The 20,048-nt window shown below is 38.3% G+C and overlaps 4 protein-coding genes across 5 annotated transcripts; all 4 read right to left on the reverse strand.

The window, feature by feature from the left end:
* Nucleotides 1-409: 409 nt before the first annotated feature.
* On the reverse strand, nucleotides 410-6,117 carry LOC147476931 (protein trichome birefringence-like 42). The gene is made up of 5 exons (XM_086581764.1): nucleotides 3,053-6,117; nucleotides 2,769-2,943; nucleotides 1,108-1,289; nucleotides 831-989; nucleotides 410-741 (listed from the first exon to the last, which is right to left on the reverse strand). Exons 1-5 carry the CDS (start codon nucleotides 3,664-3,666, stop codon nucleotides 420-422), a joined length of 1,452 nt encoding a protein of 483 aa, XP_086437890.1. The 5' UTR covers nucleotides 3,667-6,117; the 3' UTR covers nucleotides 410-419.
* Nucleotides 6,118-6,263: 146 nt separating this feature from the next.
* On the reverse strand, nucleotides 6,264-8,612 carry LOC147476932 (Ribosomal protein L34). 2 transcript variants are annotated; one of them, XM_086581775.1, is made up of 3 exons: nucleotides 8,349-8,601; nucleotides 7,765-8,036; nucleotides 6,264-6,462 (listed from the first exon to the last, which is right to left on the reverse strand). In XM_086581775.1, exons 1-2 carry the CDS (start codon nucleotides 8,542-8,544, stop codon nucleotides 7,780-7,782), a joined length of 453 nt encoding a protein of 150 aa, XP_086437901.1. In that variant the 5' UTR covers nucleotides 8,545-8,601; the 3' UTR covers nucleotides 6,264-6,462; nucleotides 7,765-7,779. The 2 variants fall into 2 exon arrangements, with proteins under 2 accessions (XP_086437901.1, XP_086437900.1); XM_086581774.1 differs by lacking the exon at nucleotides 6,264-6,462 and having other exon boundaries at nucleotides 7,647-8,036; nucleotides 8,349-8,612.
* A 197-nt stretch (nucleotides 8,613-8,809) lies between these two features.
* On the reverse strand, nucleotides 8,810-11,576 carry TBL31 (trichome birefringence-like protein (DUF828)). The gene is made up of 5 exons (XM_086581771.1): nucleotides 10,938-11,576; nucleotides 10,408-10,579; nucleotides 9,836-10,035; nucleotides 9,320-9,466; nucleotides 8,810-9,227 (listed from the first exon to the last, which is right to left on the reverse strand). The coding sequence occupies exons 1-5, from the start codon at nucleotides 11,285-11,287 to the stop codon at nucleotides 8,876-8,878; spliced, it is 1,221 nt and encodes a 406-aa protein (XP_086437897.1). The 5' UTR covers nucleotides 11,288-11,576; the 3' UTR covers nucleotides 8,810-8,875.
* A 111-nt stretch (nucleotides 11,577-11,687) lies between these two features.
* LOC147476934 (GDSL esterase/lipase At5g45910-like) lies at nucleotides 11,688-19,736 on the reverse strand. Its single transcript, XM_086581769.1, has 5 exons — nucleotides 19,408-19,736; nucleotides 19,059-19,274; nucleotides 18,421-18,569; nucleotides 12,524-12,800; nucleotides 11,688-12,062 (listed from the first exon to the last, which is right to left on the reverse strand). Exons 1-5 carry the CDS (start codon nucleotides 19,727-19,729, stop codon nucleotides 11,803-11,805), a joined length of 1,224 nt encoding a protein of 407 aa, XP_086437895.1. The 5' UTR covers nucleotides 19,730-19,736; the 3' UTR covers nucleotides 11,688-11,802.
* Between the last annotated feature and the right edge of the window lie 312 nt (nucleotides 19,737-20,048).

Raw genomic sequence — 20,048 nt, forward strand, 5'->3', positions numbered from 1 at the left:
GAAAGTCTCAGAAGTTGCATTTTATATTTTGAAAGTTTCACTGTGTTTTTAAACCTTTTACAGATACTGCTTTCTCAAGTTGCAGTATTTTTCATTGTCTAATATATAAGGAATATATAAGGAACAGAGGGAATGTTGATGTTGGATCGGTTCTGTGGAGCTGCAATATCTTTGTGTAGTACCCGTTATTACATAATAAAACCACCTTACCGTTGCCACTGGAAAACAGAAAAAAGAACTGCAATAGTCGGATGTAATTTTGTCAAACAACGGCTCTTCAAATGTGTATAAAATTCTAAAGTTCTTTTCGTGTGCAATCAATTTGATATTGTTAGTGAAGAAACTATGGATGGTACACTTTGTATCAGTTTCAGAAAGTATAACAAAAAATGGAGATGATCGGAGTATCTAAAGAACATCTAGATGTGTTTCGAGAACAAGAGAAGATACAATAGTGCATTCCATGTATCAGGTACTCCAGGAATGCACCAGTGACTACAATCTGCAAACTGTTGTGGATTCTTTTTCTGTTCCTTTGTTAGCAACTTACCCTGCTTTGCTGTGTATATTGATGGATGTGCGTCTTTACGATATTCTGAGAGCTTTGTGATGTTCAGGTACCTTATTGGCGTTTTCATCTCTGTGATAGTTCTTTCTACTGTATTAACAATAGTTCTTGGAAAGAATGGAATGTATGCTTCATCCTGGATTGGTTGAGTTTCATTGTAGCACCACTGCTTCCTGCAGATAGAAGTGTTCACATTGCTGTATAGGGAAGTCAATAGAGGAATAACATCGTAAGTTACGTGGTGTTTGAGATGCAAATGTACCCTTTATGTTCTGGTGAGACACTTCTGAAAAAAACAGTAGTCTTAGCAGGATCAACATTGCCATGAATCCAATTAGACCATGTCTTCATAGCCATCTTAAATGCCTTTTCAAGCTCCAAAATTTTGACAAACTTACCATCGTGTTGGAAGAAATCCCACCTGCATTATAACAACTTCTTTGAGTGGTTACGAACCGAGGGGTCAGGGGAGCATGTTTGGGTTTTGAACGCGCTGTGCGCATGCAGATGTGCATAAGAATTAGGAAGGGAGCACTTACGATTGGTATTTGCCAGTGTGTGCCCACCAATGGCCTGTGTTGAAAACCATAATGTCAGCACCTTGCCACTTTTTAGCCGATGGTGGAAGTGTATCGAGCTTTAGACACCTACCTGCTTTATTGGTCTCATCTAGTTCGACCAGAAATGGACTCCAATGGAACTCCAATGTGAAGTTGTAGTTCTGTAAGTAAGAATACACATCAACGATGCCTCAAAGTTACTTCATTCAAGTTTCAGTGTGACACCATTAAGTCATATGCATACTGTAGCGTACACATCTACAACAAACAGTTTTACATCATTTCTCTATATAAAGTTCCAAAGAAAAAGGAAATGTGGTTTACATATTTCGGTGGAATGCCATTTTAGTCCTAAACTTGGTCAACTGATGCAGTAACCGGTCAACGATTTGTTGACTGACTGGAGGCAGAATCAGGGGGTTTACATAGTTACAAGAGCATGACCATATTTTAAAATGTGGGTATGGTCCATCTTTTTCCATAGGTGCGTACACCATCAATCCCACCTGTACAATTAACTACGGTATTAAACTATCAACAGGCCAAAGTCAATGGACCATGACCAATTGACCATATATCTTGCAAATATTTTCTACTAATTTCTGAAAAAGAGGATTAAACAACTGTAATAAATCCAATAAAACACTCCATGTAAGTCAACACTCCACAAGTCTCCAATTAAGTAGAACAAAATTGAAAGCAAAAATCGTTACATCCCAAATCCCAACATTTCTGATTTTGGAAAGTGTTTAGCTGCGCTGTTGGTATGATGAATGTTTACAGCCCCTACGATGGAGGTAACAAGGGAATCTCGACTGATGTTACAATGAAGGCAACTGGGGTAGCAAAATTTCTTTTGGAAACTAGTCACGCAAGAACAACTATGAGTCAACTATTGAACTTATAATGTTGCCTATAAGTTGCTTACCGTTATGGGAAAACCTTAAAAAAAAAAAAACGGACCATAACTGACTTACTGACATCCTAAATATATCTTCATTGAATCTTGACTACTTAGACTTGCTCATTAATATGAACTATGAAAGGTTGTGAAATTTTGGATCATTATACCAAAATAATATGGTATGAAAGCTTAATCTAGAAAGTGAAAGAGGTTATCCCGGGGTCATTATTATTGGTTTGGTCAATTACGGTAGCAGTTGTTTTCAAGATAGAGACAAGAAAATTACGTATGGCAATAGCTACAGAAATGGAAGCTGGCTTTTTTCAGGAATGTTACTTGAATGGTCAGTATGTTATAATGGTCACCATGTGAGGAATATCGTGTTGCGAAATCTGCATGTTGATTAGAATGGATGAACTGTGTTCTGACTTCTGATAATTTAATGGCAATGATCAATTAAGCTGTGGCAAAGAGTGGTATTTGGTGGACTAAAACCATTTTCCTTTTCCTCCTATGTACATTATTTTTCCTTGTACCACATACATCAATATGCCAATATAAACCAAAATATATGGAATAATATGATTCATGATTGATTTACAGGATGCGAGTATTATATTACCTTCTTTTTTTTTTTTTTTTTTTTTTTTTTTTTTTTTTTTTTTTCTATAATCAGTATTTTGTAAACAAAACAAGAGAAAAAGTAAAAATGAACAGAATGCGAGTGATATATTACCTTGGCTTCGAAGATCTTGTAACTATCACTACGGACATTAACATATGCACTCTTGGAAGGGATAGATGAATACAGAAGGCAAGAAAGTGACTCAAACTGGTTTCTGTTGAGCGAATCTCCAACTATAATCATTCTTTTACCCTTCAATCTCTCCAACATGTCTGTCCCATTGAACCTAACAACACCCCGACCTTGTGAAAATCAACATAACTTTGGTTTATCCAGTTAAAAAAAAAAAAAAAAAAACTGAATTTGAAATGAAATGATCATGTTTGTTTGCTTACCTAAGAATCTCACAGTCCTTGGCTTCCCATCTCCACTTTTCATATTCTGAATCAGGCCGACCATTTGTTTTACAGGTCACTTGATCGGCAAGAAATGGACATTCGTATACTTTGTACAATGGACGTGCTTTTGGATCGTAAATCCATCTACCATTGAAGATGTTACACTTCTTTTTATTCTGATTCATCTGCAATCTATCTTCCACCATATAGGGCGATACTGGGGGACTTCCTGGTACAATATTTCCAATATTGTAGAATTCACTAGCATTGGTTTCCCTTGCTGTCTCTGTTGCTGCAGGCTTTAGACTAGCCTTCACGCTTTTGGGAGCATCTGGACTTGGGCCATGAAGATCATTGGCATGGCAATCAATGGAAGCATTTGGTGTTACAGTCGTTGCTCCAGTACTACTTCTTGGATGCAAATGGTGGTTGCTTCCTTGTTCCTTGGGTGTCTTGGTCATTTGTATAAATCCTATGCTTATATCAGCTGAAAGGCTTAGGCCATGTTGATTGTAATTGACATAAGTTAAGAGAATCAAGAAACAAAGAAAGCTAGCAATTGTACATAGCATACATCTGTCGTAAACGAGGGTGAAGCCATTTTTCTCCATGAGTTGTTCAGTTGCACTGTTTTTTTGGGAGAAAAAGGATCTAAGAAAGCAGTACTCTTGCTAGTGCATTTGGCTATATATATCGGTTTTATCACTTAACCGTGTTCTTTCCATATCAGCAATAAAATTCTTATTTTGGATATGCTTCTGTTGCTTCAGTTCACAAGAAATACCGAGTAAACAAATTCACAACTGGTCATGGACCAAAGTTTCGTGACCCAGGAATGCGGTAGCCATTTATTGTTTGTACATTGATGCATATGAGAATAGAAACTAGAGGATTCAGATTTCAGAATCACACCTCCAAAACCCGCATGCAAGAGCATAATTGATACGTAATTCACTGTTCTAAAGTTCGAGCTACTGACTGATCAGTGTCTCAGTGATCAGGTATTGTACGTTTGACCCACCACAGCCTAAATAAGAAGTTTTAACTTATAACAACAGATTCATTCACTCCAGTGATGCTTTTCATAAAATTGTCGAAAATCAAATCTATAAAAAACATGCAAAGAAGGTCAAAATATAATTGAGAGTACACAACAATTTAATTTAAAGTTTTAAACACAGTATCTTTATCAAAATTTGAAACAGACTTCAGAATAAACGGGCGTTTCATCCAAATTAGAAAGACAAATTACATGCGCTCAATATGGGAGCTTGCTAATAAGCTCTCAAAAAAATATAGTTGAAGAGTAAGTGTAGTTTGTTCTGTTTCATCAAACAAACACTATTTTAATTTTAGCACTGGTAGCTAGGTTATACATCTTGAATGTGAAAAACAAACTTCCATCTAATTAAAATGAAATGATTATAATATATAACTATAAACAAGGCGTATTTTTGCTGAGTGTCTTACTTTTGTGCTGATAATAACATGTTTAGGTAAGCCGAACCTTTGTTTCAGGTACAAATGATTAAACTGCTACCACAAATCCATAACTAAAACAAAGACTTCTTCTGACTTTTGGTAGGTAATGGACTATGCATGTAATGGGTCCTTTCAAAGAGATACCACCAAGGAAATATTTGACCTTAGAACCAAAGACAAACTTGTCTTTGTTTAGGTTGTGTTATTAATTGAAGAATTTGTAAGAAGATTGCTGTTTATTTGCTCCAAGGTAACCTCATAAAAAATGAAGAGTCTGAATGTTAATCATGATCGTTACCATAAAAAGCCAACCAAATATGTTTGGTTAGAGCAGGATGAAGTTATCCTGGTGGTGATAACCATCAGATGATTATTACCAATACATAGAACAATTGGCAACACGTTTATTATCCTCCGGAAGGTCACCATAGTGTCCACCATTCTTTCTGATTTTGGAATCGTCAATATTTACCAAAGGGAATGCATCATACATCCAGAGGTCAGTATGCCCCAGTCCCACGAAAGGTTCTGAATTTCTAATGACAAACACGATATTCTTCTTCACATAACCGATTTAAAACGGACAAGGTGTAGGTAAACATCTTAGGTTCAAAACTACCTATTTGGTTAGCACATGTCAGGTGTATATTTAGATTATTCTATGCTCCAATGAAGGAAGATACAGGGTAACGAATAATTTCTGCAGAAACCTGTATTTGTTGCGATATCAATGAAAACGAAATCCCGGCCCCCTGGCCCCCCTAAATGGTCACCGTTGCCTGTCTAAGGATATATGACAATAGCCCCAGCAAGAAAGAAGGAAATCCTGTATTTCTTCTTTTAAGTTTGTCTATAATACAAATTTATAAGGAAGTTCAGGCAATGAATACAGCAAGAAGCATGGTGCAAGTTTGCAAAAGAGAAGCACTAAGATTTTCTAATGCCTAAGCACCTGGAGCACATAGAGATGACAGTGATCCAGTATCACTGAAAGATCACAGGAGGATTTCCGATTTAATTGTTCTACAATATTGTGTCGTGTCTTCCTTTCAGTCCTCATTGTTTCTGTTTCAGACATGTTCCACGCAAGTACAAGCGTTGTTAACTTTCATATTTGGATGTTTTGTGCCCTTGGACTACAACTTAATTGCATCCTAAATGAACCAAAACTTATCCTACATAAACCACTCTGGAGCAGGACCTTACATTGCTAATTTCCTGGGATGTAATATAGAAGAGGAGAGTTGGATCTAGTGTGCCGCTGGTCAAAGTCACAAACAGTTCACACTTTCCAGTATACACCCCATACACTTAGCACACTTCTAAGCAGGATTAGAAGCTCCTAAAACCACTTTTGAATGCTAAGAGTTGCTTGGCATGCCTGTGACAATGCTATTCCATGGGTGGATGCTATTCAACACCTGAGATTGGACTGACACGTCCAAGCTAGACAGCCAGTGATACCACTATATCTCAATCCAACAAGTTCACTCTTCGCCATCCTTCCAACATCAGATGCATTTAATCAAGTATGTCAGCACGATAGTTGTGGATAAATTACAACTATCATATGAGGGCCAAGATTCTAATCTAACATGTGTGTGTGTGTGTATATATATATAGGGGAGGGATAGAGCCACTCCCCAGCCACTCCATCGACTTACAAATTGAATTAAGACCCGATTTTAGCCTAATTGGATGGCCTACTGAGGTGTGGAACTGTGAGTCTCTAGCAAGAATAATTTAGATGAATTTCTTTACAGCAGAGGAATATATCATATCTCAACATACGGCTTCATACTATGACTGCATCACATGAACAACAACATAACTTTTTCTCGCCCAAATCTCAGATGATCAGATCCCCTAATCTAAGACCTCTAATAATAGGACCTAAGGATGCCTATTATCTGGTACAAAAACACCTGAAAGATACAATAAAATAAGTGTATCAGATTTGACCAAAATGAACACCAGATCACAAAGTTAGCTGAATGTTGCCTTTCATACAAACAACTGAGAGTTGAGTATTATGGAAGTATGATGTAAGAACTTATAAACGAAGTCTGACAACAACATTATTTATTTATTTCTGCATTTAATTTATTTTTATTTCTATTATTATAATTTAAATATTTCTATTGCTGGCTCACTGCTCTAGTGTGGCACTATGGCATTAGCTGTGCATCTTACTTGTTCACAGAAAGTCATTACTAGACTCTTCTAACCTCACACAAGTACAGTTCTTTTGGGTCCCTATGGGCTTGAAGGACCCTAAATTGCATTGATCGATATTTAAGTGAGAGATATATCTAATACACAATCAACATCAAAGAGGTCGGGTTTGTTAGGATAACAAGTACTAGGATCTCACACAAAACACCTTTGTCTCCACTTTTACCAGGGGTGGGGGTGTTGCCCTGTTTAACAATGCCCCACCTTCTCACCCCTCATGTTTGCTAACAACTGATGCCTCTCTCTCTCTCACACACACACACAAACAAAGAGACACTCACACGAGATTGTTTTGCTCTTCTTTCTGGGGATTGATAAAGCATTTTCTTTATGTCCTTATTCCATGTCTCTTTTTTGGAACAAAGCTTAACAAAGTCTTTCCGGCTAGAACAGGTGGGTTTCTCATATCTAGCTTTGGATCTTGATCTGAGCTAAGTGGTGGCTCTCACGAACACAACAAAAAGAAAGAAACTTCTACTCAAGAAAGGAATATCTGTCATGTATTTGAAAAGATGATTATGATGGAGAGACGTAGCGCCTTAAGTGGTGGAAAATCTATTACATGCTAGCATTAGGTAAGACAATAAACAGAACAATGAAAAACTCTCCATTCAGTTTATAGACAGCAGTTGTATAGAAAAGCCGCAAGCACCACCAGAAGTAAGAAAGTCCTAAGTGGAACTTGAACTGTTGTCTAGCTATAGATTATAGATCATTTATAATATAACCATATACACAAATAAAAAAGGAAGCTAGAAATAAAGTTCAAAGAACATGGCCAACACATTTGAAAAAGTTAAAGAGCACAATCAATCATCAGGAATATGTCCTGAGTCTATGGCAATATTTTGTCAGACAAAAGCATCAACAAGCATAGCAAGAATGAGCTCAATTGATTAATACAAAAATGTGAAGACAACATAAACTTCTCATGTCATACAAAGTTTACAGGATAATGCTGAAATAAATTTCAAAAAACTTATCAAATTTACCAGTAATACGCTTGCTCATCCTCCCCTTACTCCACTATTAGGATTGGTCTTAGTACACAGAATCTTTCGTCCCTTGGCACGTCTCCTCTTCAAAATCGCTCTTCCACCAGTAGTTCTCATTCGCCTACGAAACCCATGAGTCCGAGCCAACGACTTCCTAGACCGACTCCTCTTTGTCAAACAAAGAGCAGCCCTTCCAGCACACACCACATGGCCACTTCTCTTCCTTGTTTTCACATTACTGACACTGAAATTTATCCCTAGAGATACACCTGCAAAAACCTTCACACTATAACTAAACACGGTTTTTTTTTTTTAAACTCCCTAAAGTATCATCAAGTCCCAATACAAAAGCAGCCTTAACATTATAAACTCAATAACCTAACTCCAAAAAAACAATCTTTAACACTAATACATTGACCTTAATACTCTAAACTATGTTCTTCTAGACTCTAAACTATGAACCAAAAGTATAAAAATGCAGGAAAAGAAAACAACCCCAAGTCTCAAAATCCAAAAAATCAACCTGGGCATACTTAAAAACATAAATTTATAGATAAAAACAAAGTGGGTCTAAATCATACCTGAGAAAGAAGAAGGGGAAGATAAGGAGGTTGAAGAAGGAAAGAAGGAGCAGTGAAGAAGCCCAGAGCGAGTAGAAGTGGTACCAAGTCTTATACTTGAAGTAGGTGTTCTTGTTCCTGCTAGAAATGAGAGTGAAGCTGATGGAGCTCTAGTTGTAATGCTTGAAGTCGTGAGTGATGTTAATGATAACGCCATTGTTTTTGGTTTCACAGTTTGAAGTCTTTGAGGGAAAAATGAGGAAGCCCCTCTTATCTTGATTCTGTTGTGTATGGACAAGTAGACTGTTGAGGTTGTTTATGGGTTGGGCTGGGCTTGGATAAGCCCAGTTTCTTTGGGCTCTAGGCCCATTTAAAATATAGGAATGTTTTCCTTGCTAGGATGATTTGTGTTGAAAAAATAATACCAATGAACAGGAGAACTTATATATATATATGATTTTGGTGACTTCAATCAGTCTTGATTTGGTTAACAAAAGGAATTTTGTGCAAACTGCTTAGCTCTACAAAGTTCATTTTGTTTTGGAAGGTTAATGGAAGTAGAAATAATGTAACAAATGTGCATAAAGTATTTCATTCCATGTATCAGGAACTCCAGGTAAACACCAATGAAAGCAATCAGCGTTAGCTTTATGGTTTAATCTTTGTTCCCTTGTTAAGAGCTTGCCGCCTCGTTCAGTATACACCGAGGTATGACCATCTTTTCGGAACTCTGACAATTGAGTGATGTTCAGGACAGTTACATCTATTTTCATTTCCTGTATGACTTTAGCCAATATTCTCATGATATCATGGCTTGAACCAGATCCCCAGTATGAACCTTCGATTGGATAAGACTCGTTGAAGCAGTTTCCTTCGCTCCCGGTCGTCCATTCATAGCTCCTTCAAATATTGAAAAGAATCCAAAAGATGTTTTCTAACATTAGAACTAGTTGAATGAATATTTTAACACGATAATGAACTTGTTAACTTACCAAAAATGTGTAGGGGACGAAGTCACGAAGAAGACCTTTTGAGTTTGAGGATTGATGTTCAAATCAATCCAGTTTGCCCAGGTCCTCAGTGCTAGCTCATATGCAGTGGTAACATTATACTCTCGAACATTATATGGAGGTCCATTGCTGTAAGAGAATGTAAATTTAACATCAAGCAGATGCAAAGAATCACAACTTTGTCATAAAAATACTGAAAAAGGAATTGTAAACGGCGACACATGATCGACTCCACTTAGAACAGCAAAACAGTACAGCTTCTATTCTAGTCAAAACGATCTCACATCCTACATTTGATACAACTAATTACGCAATGTCCCCCTTCATTCCCCTGCCGCCTCCCCCAAGTGATTTAAGCAGAATTCAACAAGTTGATCATGGACTTCATGGTTTTGGTGGAATCAGATCGATAAGTACATCCAGTATCAGCATTTATTGTAAATTCCATATTATATCTGCGTAAAAACTGACACAAAGCTGATAAAATCGAGTACTCACGTCGCATTAATCAAAGGTTCGTACATCCACCAGATATAGCTCTCGAAAACTAGCACATCAACTCCCTTCCAGTGTTGGCTGTGCTTGTCAATTAAGTCGAGTTTAACAAGCCTTTTGTGTACATTGTGCTTTACTGCATGATCTGAATTTGATTCTACAATAAAGGGAGCCCAATAAAACACTATGGTGACATTGTACTCCTGCAAAACAAACCACCAAATGAAACTTGCTTCTTGATCCAACGTAAGTACTTTCCTACCTTATGAGCATATGTACGGATACAAAACACTAGTAGAATGTCGCAAAGATTTGAATTCAGCTAATAGACAGTAAGAAGTCCAAGGAATATTACATAGAAACATAAATCGAGTGTGAAAAATCGGTTAGTTGTTATCAAATGCATTTTTGCTTTTTCACCACATTTTACTCTTCTATAAGACTATAACACAGGATCTTGTTTTGATCGAGGAAAAATGAGGTAGAAATAGACATTTAAGTTGATGCGTTTCAACTGGACATCAAATTTAAATTATCCCAATATCTTAGTACGTAGTTAGTAGGAAGTTAAATACCTCAGCTTTGAAAATCTTCATAGGTGAATTTCTGTGAATGGACTTCTTTCCATCAGGAATAACAGATTGAATGAGGCACACCATTGATTGGAACTGGCTTCTCTGTATCGAGTCCCCTACGAACATTAATCTTTTGTTCCTCAATATTTCCAATAGTGTTTTTGCATCAAACCTGTGACGTAAACACATATAGTTGGATATATGATTGATGAATTGATCACTGGGACTAAAACGTGTGAGGCATTGTTAGATTATACTCTTAAGTGCTTAATAAGCACCTAGCCACAGGTGACAACCAGCAAAGTTGGTAAAACCTTTGGGTGATGGATGATACCAGAGGTCTGGGCTTCAAATCCTGCCGTATCAATGAGTAACTGATCTCATTTAAAAACAGGCTTGCCAATCAGAAAAATAAAAATAAAATAAGCACCTAGCCACCATACATGGCGAGTCTAGTCCATGTCTCAAGGATCGTGCAGATTCAAGCAAAAGTTAAATTTTATATGTAATGCTGAGAATTTGTTACCAACCTAGGAAGCGTGCAACCATTAGGCTCCCATCTCCAATTCTGATAGAGAGAATCAGGTCTTCCATTTCTCTGGCATGTGACCTGCTTCGCCAAATATGGACAGCTCTTTTCTTCATACAATGGGCGAGTCTCATCGTCCAATACCCATCTACCATAAAAAATATCGCACTGGCTCAAGTTAGAAAAAACATTTGTCCATGACACTGATGGCCTAATAGCAGGAGCATGGCGTTTACTATTCTCACTATGGGGGTAGTTCTCTAATACCAATCGAATGATTCCAATGACAAGAAGTGAAGCTGCAGCAAACTGGAATACAGATAGAACCCGATGGGACGATGAAGATCGCATCGTAATTCAACTAGTTAGGAGATGAGTTCGTTATTTTCCACTTTCTGTTCTTTGCTTAATGTTTTTTTGAATACAAGTTTTGTATATCTTAAAACTCAAGCGTTTGTGGCACACACACCATGTAACTACTAACTACCGGTTGGTAAGTCCATTTACTAGATCTTGTTAACGTACAAAGTTATATAATTGTCTAAGCGTTGGTAAGGACATAACCTTCGGCATACTCAGATATTTTATTCTTTTTCAAATTGTGCGCCCAAGAGGATATATCTGTTTCGTGGGAGGATTTTGACTTCAATATCCACTTACAAAAAGGTTCTGTTTATTTAGATTTTAGATAACAGCATAACAAAATTGTTATGTACATAAGATAATTTTTTGATCAACAGCACTCGTAAAATTGTCTTAAAGCTTAAATCATTTAAGTACTAATTATCTGAAATCCTTTTTCATTTTACACACTTGGAGAAATACAAATGAGACAGTATATACTGAATCACAACGAGCTTTAGGAATTAGGAGATGGGATGATCAAAACCATATGATGATTTTAATGAAATACACGAGGGATTGATGTGAGGAGTGGTATATGGTCCTAATAATCCAGTGGCCATCCATTTATACGCATTCTCCGTGTAATGATTACCATCCCAATTAACATATGAAGTAATATCGTCACAAACACTGGAACCCTCGTCTCCACATAGAGCTGATGCATTGTAATTGTAACGACCTCCCCCTCCACAGCAGGTTCTTAATGCTCCATTTTTGAATCCTGTAATTGCAAATAAAAAATTTAACTCTTGTTGGAATTTAATACTTATATTAGTAGTAACTAATATTTCACTGAGCAGATTGTATACATGTGTACCATTAATTCTTACCTATGTAGAATTGTAGACAAAATGTTATAGGCTTAAATCCATGAATTATTTAAGGTCTAAATTGTATGTGAGGCATGGGTTCAATTTCTCGTCTCGGGTCAGCATTCAAGTACCTAGTCACACACTCACACATAGTAATGCCCCATGTTAGCATTGTTGTAAATTTAGAGTGCCTTTTTCTTTAATTTGCAGATCACAAATCACTCTCTAAACTTAAACCGTACCAGTGTCTGCAATCTGCATTATTTATTGTCCAAAATAATAATAATAATAATAAAATAAATCCTTTAGGAAAACCATATATGTCCACTAATGACTAACGTTATCATAACTCTGGCTTAGGAGATTGTACCTAATTTTTCTGGGGAGCGAAACAATTCACTTGCGGCATTGTATAAATCAGCATACATGATGGTAGCATGAGGATTTATCTCTCTCAGCTTTTTCAACTCAATTTGCAGGAGATAGTTGTGATACTCACACAACTCGTTCACCCCATTTAGACAACCAGTTGAAGGGTCATAGTCATCTGGATTATTGTTTTCAAAGGTAGTTAATAATGATGATAAGCAGCCCACGGGCACGGCTCCTGGCGCCATGATGGTCACAGCTCCCTCGTTCACCAGTGCCTGTATGTACAGAAGATTTAAAATATGAGGTTGAAACACTTGATCCCCCCACCAATTTCGCCAAGTGGCCTGGGTTAAGATTTAGAGAGGGTACCCTGACAAAAAAAAAATGCGAGTTTGTTTCTTTTTTTGATGCGCAGGTAAGGTACTTTTATTGGTCAGATGGAAACATTATTCAAGAACATAATTTCCACATGTTTAAGGAAATCAGGCCTAGTACATTACAGCTCCAGATAGTTGCACTGTACCCATCTTGGCTGCTGCCTCTGTGAGGCTGCATTATAGATGTTGTGAATAATTAACTGCGGAAACAACGTTACCCACACCAAACGGATCAATCCTACACAAAGATTGATCTTTCTCAATAGACAAGACTTCAACACCCTCCAGCAATATCCCAACACTTGAGATCAAATAACAAGCATATGAAATAAAACAATCAATGTAAAAGAAGAACAAACCACAAGCGAGATATATCGTGGTTTGACAATTTGCCTACATCCACACTTTGAGTTCCAAGCTTTAATAGATGTCCCCGATAACAGTTACAAGTCTCTCTCAATTCACTCACAAAGAATGAACACTCAACTCACAAAGAATTGTTCTCTTGTAATCAACTTTTCTTGGTTTTGGAAAAGTTAGGTTTTCAGAAACTGATTTTGTTTTTATACCAAAAAACAAAAATCGCGATTCTTGGCGAGGCCATAAAAAGACTGGAGCGCGGCCGGTCTGGCCGGCGGGCGCTACCTCTTCTGGAGTAGTGGCCTTCTTCCTCTGGCCTGCGCTAGGTGAAAAACGAAATTTTCTCTACATTCTCCACCTCGGTGAGGTTTTAACAACACATAAAACCAAGCCCGAACACATCCAAAGAAGATCACATCCGGTAGAACACCTCCAAAGAAGGAAGACTTCGCGGATCAACCCCCCCAGAAGGGCTATGCCCACAATCTTTTCAAACATGTAGGATTTGGAGCAAGTCCAAACGGTGTTGGAACTTAACTCCGGTGACAACTTTTCGCATATCGGCAGGGTTGTCATGGGTGTCTACTTTCTCAAGTGCTACATCACCATCCTCAACGACATCCCGTATAAAGTGATATCGGACATCAATATGCTTGGTCCGACCATGATGAACTTGGTTCTTAGCCAAATGAATAGCACTCGACTATCCTGATACCGCGGAACATATTATAATACCCAAATCATCTAGAAGACCTTAGTTTCTTTCAAGCGCCTCTGCCAACGCCATATACTCTGCCTCGGTAGTAGATAGAGCAAATCAGCAATCAGTAGCATAGACCTCCAACTAACCACACCATGCATCATAAACACATAACCGGTGGTTCGTCGTCTATCTAGATCACTGCATAATCGAATCCACAAACCCAACACATAACAAGTGCCTCCACCATAAGCTAATCCCACATCCAAAGTACCGCTTCAAGTACCTTAGTACCCATTTCATCGCCTCCCCAATCTTTGCTTCCCGGATTTGCCATATACCTCACAACACTAACGCGTGAAATGTGCCGTGTGCCACCATAGCATACATCAAACTACCCACGGCACTTGCATAAGGAACATTAGCCATATGCTTTTGTTCCTCCAATCGAACTAGGAGAGAACTTAGTGGAAGCCTAAAATGCCCAAATAAAGGGTAGAAACCGACTTTGCATTTTCCATACCAAATCGAGAAATTACTTTCCATTTCTTCGAGATACAACTATCCGTTCTTCCTATCTCTCTCAATCTCCATGCCCGATTTCTTGGCTCCACCTAAGTCTTTCATCTCAAACTTCGAGCTAAGTTGAGATTTCAACTTGACTATCTCCACCATGCTTTTGGAAGCAATAAGCATGTCATCCACATAAAAAGGAGATAGATGAAGTCATTACCACGAAGCGCTTCTAAAGTAGACCATGGTATCGTACTTACATATACTCATGTTGCATCATGAATGTGTCAAAACCATTGCACGGGCGTTTTTAACGTCTGATGGACCCGATTCAATTTGCATACATAATCTTCTTTCAAGAACGACAAACCCTTCAGGTTGTCTCATATAGATCTCTTCTTCCAAGTCCCCATGCAAGAAAGCGGTTTTCACATCAAGTTGCTCTAACTCCCGGTTGAAGTGAGCAACTAAACTTAATAACACACGAATGGGCGTATGTTTGACCAGGGGGAAAATACCTCATTGTAGTCAACTCCTTCCTTACGTGAAAAACCGCTTTGCTACCACTCTTTGCCTTGTACCCGATCTTGTCGGACTCGGGAAGGACCTCTTTCTTCGAACACCCATTTATCAGATAGTTCTTTTGCCGCTTTGGCAATAAAACTAGGTCCCATGTGTGATTTTTATCAAGAGATTCCATCTCGCTTGCATAGCTACCAACCAATCTCTGTAATGAGCATCTCTAACGGCTTCGCTTGAGAGCTATCGGCTCATCATCTTCGATATTCCATATGCCACTAAATCCACGACCATAGTGTTTCACGTAGGCTTCGTGCCCATACTTGTGCACTTCTTTAACTTGTCTCGTGGCTTTAGTGGTCGACCACTACAAGTTCTTGGATGCTCTTGCTCTTCTTCCTTGTTCTTTGTGTGGTTCCATGATTTGGTACCTCATCATGATCTAACCGAATCTGGCGATCGGACAACTCAAGCTCGGTAAACTTCTATGGGGCTCACCATTCGCCCTACTTGCTCCAAGATAACACTAAGTCTCATCAAAAGTAACATCTCTGGCGACCGGGAACTTGTGGGCTTCTAACACCACAATCGTATCCCTTTACCCCATTTGCGAAACTTTAAGAATATGGCCTTCTTAGCTCTGTGGATCTAACTGTGTCCCCTCATGGTAGTAAGTTTTGTCGATCCAAACACTGCAAGATACTATAATCACTGGGTTACGACCACACCTCATAAGGTGTCCCACGCAATCTATAGCACCTATTATGCGATGTAACATGCCATGGACACCGCATCGCCTGATACTTTTGCCTTGGATGGCATTAGACAATAAACATCTTGCTCTTTCAAGCAAAGTTCTATTCATCCTCTTTCCATTCTGGCGTGGCGTGCCCTTATTTGTCGATTAATGCGGCAATTCCCTGTTCGCCTGAAACTCTTGGAAAGGTCCATAGGTATACTTCGATACCATTGTCGGGGCCGTAATGTCTTTACCTTCCTATCACGTGCGATTCTCAACCCTTTGCTTTCCACTTTTAAATGTCTCAAACACTTCATCTTTTCGATTTCATCATATACACCCACACATGGCGATGATCATCAATGAATGAGACATAATAGCGGTTACCTCCCTTGGAAGCCACCGGAGGGTCCCCAAACATCTCAGATGCACATAATCAAGGATGCCATCGTGGCTTGCTTGACTTGAACTTGACTCTGCGATATCCCATAGACCTTGATGCTCCGCGGAACCCCATATGGCTTCTTCAAGTTCTTCAAGAACCCTCGCATAACTTCGGACAAACCGCTTTTCACTCATATGCCCTAAAAACGCCATGCCACATCTTAGTGCACTCGGAATCATTACTACATGCACCCACTGCTACATCGCTTTATCACCGTACTACCAATCGAGTATACAAGGTTCCATATTTTTGACCCTTCATAACAACTGAAAGAGCCATGAACAATATTTAGGACTCCACCTTCGCCCACAAACTTGTGGCCTTTGGAATCCAAGGTACCAAGAGAAATAAGACTTTTCTTTATTCGGGGAACATGTCTCACATCGGTTAGAGTCCTCTCAAACCATCATACATCTTGACCGTATAGTTCCAATTCCTACCGCCTTACAAACAACGTCATTACCCATTAAAAGCGGAACCGCCATCAATGCTTCATAAAAGTAAACCACTTTCTATTCGGGCACATATGATAGGAACATCCTAATCAAGAATCCATCATATAGTCTTGTGTGGACACCGCGGACCGAACTCAATCCTCTTGAACGAGCATAATTTGCCTCAAATTTTGCCTTACCTTTCTTCGACCATCTCTCTTTGTTCTCTTTCTTGGTTGAGGACAATTACTTCAAGTAATGTCCTTTTTCATTTGCAATTGTAGCCTTATTACATGTTTTAAAGGCTTCTTTGACTTGGACCTAGAATTATCATTACTTGAATAATTAATTGAGGAAATTTCCTCTTGCCACTAACTTGCATCAATGCTATTCTCTACACAGTGTCTTCTTCATCAACTCATAAGAAAGAAGTGCACTCAACTTCATCAAGATCGGCGACTTCTCGTTCATGAATGTAGTCATTAGATGCTCATAACTTTTCGGCAAGGAGAATATCAAACATGGACCTCATCATCCATCTTCATACCAACATTCAAATAATCCGCTAGGCGTCGACGGAACTTCACTAACGCTCTTTGCATCGTTGAACCATCGACCATCAAATAAAAAGACGGCTTCTTAAGGTACATCTTGTTAAATCATGCTCTTTGTCATATACATAGACTCTAGTTTGAGCCAAATACCGGCCGTATTTTTTCTCCCCATCACACTATACATGACCTCATTAGCAAGACATAACCGGATTGATGAACAAGCTTCGAACTCTTCCCAATCATCATTGCTTTCATACTTCGCGCCGCCTTAGATTTAATCCCGCTTCAGGCCTTGTCGCAAACCTTGTTGGATAAGGATGTCCTTTACTTGGACTTGCCAAATCCCAAAGTTATTCTTCCCATTAAACTTCTCTTCTTCAACCTTGCGTTTGACATCTTGAGCCATCTTTCAAGTTACACACAATAACCCAAAAGAAACAATTTCACCTCCGAATTTAATCGAACACCTTGTCTACACAAATTTTTAGTACTAAACTCAAAATCCTAGGTCGTATACCTAAGCTCGATACCCAATTGTTGTGAATAATTAAGCTGCGGAAACAACGTTACCCGCACCAAAAACCAATCAATCCTACACAAAGATTGATCTTTCTCCGATAGACAAGACTTGACACCTCCAAGCAATATCCCAACACTTCTCAATATCAAATAACAAGCATATGAAATAAAACAATCAATGTAAAGAAGAACAAACCACAAGATTTAGATATATCGTGGTTCGAAGAATTTACACATCCACATTGCGAGTTCCAAGCTTTAATAGATGTCGGAGTAACAGATTACAAGTCTCTCTCAATTCACTCACAAAGAATGAACACTCAACTCACAAAGAATTGTTCTCTTGTAATCACTCTCTTTTCTTGGTTTTGGAAAAGTTAGGTTTTCAAAAACCGATTTTGTTTTATACCAAAAAAAAAATCAAAAAAAAAAAAGGTACTCTGGCCTTGCTTGGGTTAAAGCCATGGCCATGGCTGGCTTCTTTGAGAGCAAAAACTTGAGAGTAGTGGCGAAATCGGCGCCAGCTGCCTTGAAGTTGGCGATTGTCGGCCGTGAGAAAGCAAATTTTCTCTACAATAGACCTTAACGCCGGGTGTGTGACTTCAAAGTTCAGTTGAGATCTTGAGGTGAGAATTGCACGGTCATGTTAACCTAGCTAGCTTTGTGACGATATATCCTCTTTGAATCCTAATTCATAAAGCACTCAATTCAAGTTGAGTACTGATAGAAACTTACTTGGATTGCAGAAGAGATGGATTTAATAACTTTAGGCACAAACGTCCGAACCTCTTGTAAGCTTCTTCCTGCTAGGAGTCCATCTCCATAGTCATTCCCCCCAATCTCTCCAACAATGAATAAAGCACTTCTTAACATGTTTCGACAATCTATACACAATTACAAAAATATATATATATCAGTGTCAAAAGTATTTGACATGCATAGGCAGCGATCAGTCGATGACAACCACCTATGAAAGTTGACATCCAACTTCACACCATTAACATTATGCATTCACAATGATTTTTTTTTTTTGTTTTTTAACGTGGGGCCACTACTATCTTGGAACTCCATGGTTTGAAGTTAGGGGATGACTGCACATTCTAATACACTGCTTACTTTCCATTGTAACTAGTCAGTACATCTCTGTTCCGGTCTAACACTCTAACGACACTGCCATGTTAGAACACGTACAGATTCAAGATCATATAATGTAACGTAAATCATATAATGAAGTTCAAAACCGGTTTTGTTCGAGGAATCTTAGTTGATACCAAAACCAAAAAAAGAAAACAACTTCCTCTCATAAATGAATTCAGTAGCTAACTCTAGCTAGCAACTTGCCATTGACTTGAGTGACTTAGTCAATCACTTACTTGAAGGTGATCCGCAGAGAGAGGGCAAGAGATCTTTGAACCACCCAATTTGAACACGTAGAGAGTGATTTGTATCGGTCTTAATTCCTATGCTGTTCAAGAATGGAACATCAAGCGCAGTAGCTCCACCTACTGCAAAATTCGCCCCTTGCTTGAAATCTTGAATGTTTGTATGCCTTAGATATGCTGGCAAAAATGGAAGTCCCAGACCTTGTGCTGCAACAACCATTCCTCAATCAGCAGTGGATGAGTGTAACCTTTTTAGTGTGCATATTGAGGGCCAGTTGCACCCTGTTTCTATTTGAATGCGAATGTCAAATCTTCTTTAAAAATAAGTACGCATACGTACCAATGAAGTCTATGACCAGGCGACCATCGGAGCAACGACCAGTGGGCCGGCCGAAATATGTTACTCCATATGGGGGTTTCATGCAAGAGTGCTTATCTTCGTCGGTATTGTTAAAATTTCCAGTGTCAATAAGTGAATCACCGAAACTAAAAATGGATGCGTAGCATCCTAATACTGCATCAGTTTGGAGGAAAAATAATATTAAGGTTATCAAAATGCTTGCCTTCTTAAGCAACACAAGACATGATGAGAAAGCCATGGGGAATGGAACAAGCTTAATTTTTGGCAAAGGACTTCTTATTTGGAAAAGCAAGGACCACATATTTCAGGATAAGAATAAGAGAAATCTACCAACCAAGTTACCAAGTTTTTTATTAAAAAAAAAAAAAAAAAAAGAAAAAAAGAATGATTATGGACACACCCATAAAAACACTAGTATCCCAACTTTAAAATAAATAAATAAAATAATTTTAGACATATTTAGTTTTCTAAATTATCTTATTTTTTGATATTTATTGACTAAAACAAATCAATTATTGAATATGACTCTATGTGATTCACTTGTAGAAGAAAAAGACTGCAGTTTTCTTCTTCTTCTTCTTCTCCAATAACTTTTTCTTTTATCTCACCAATAAACATGT

Source organism: Coptis chinensis, chromosome 9, assembly GCF_015680905.1.
Source record: "Coptis chinensis isolate HL-2020 chromosome 9, ASM1568090v1, whole genome shotgun sequence".
Lineage (NCBI taxonomy): Eukaryota > Viridiplantae > Streptophyta > Magnoliopsida > Ranunculales > Ranunculaceae > Coptis > Coptis chinensis.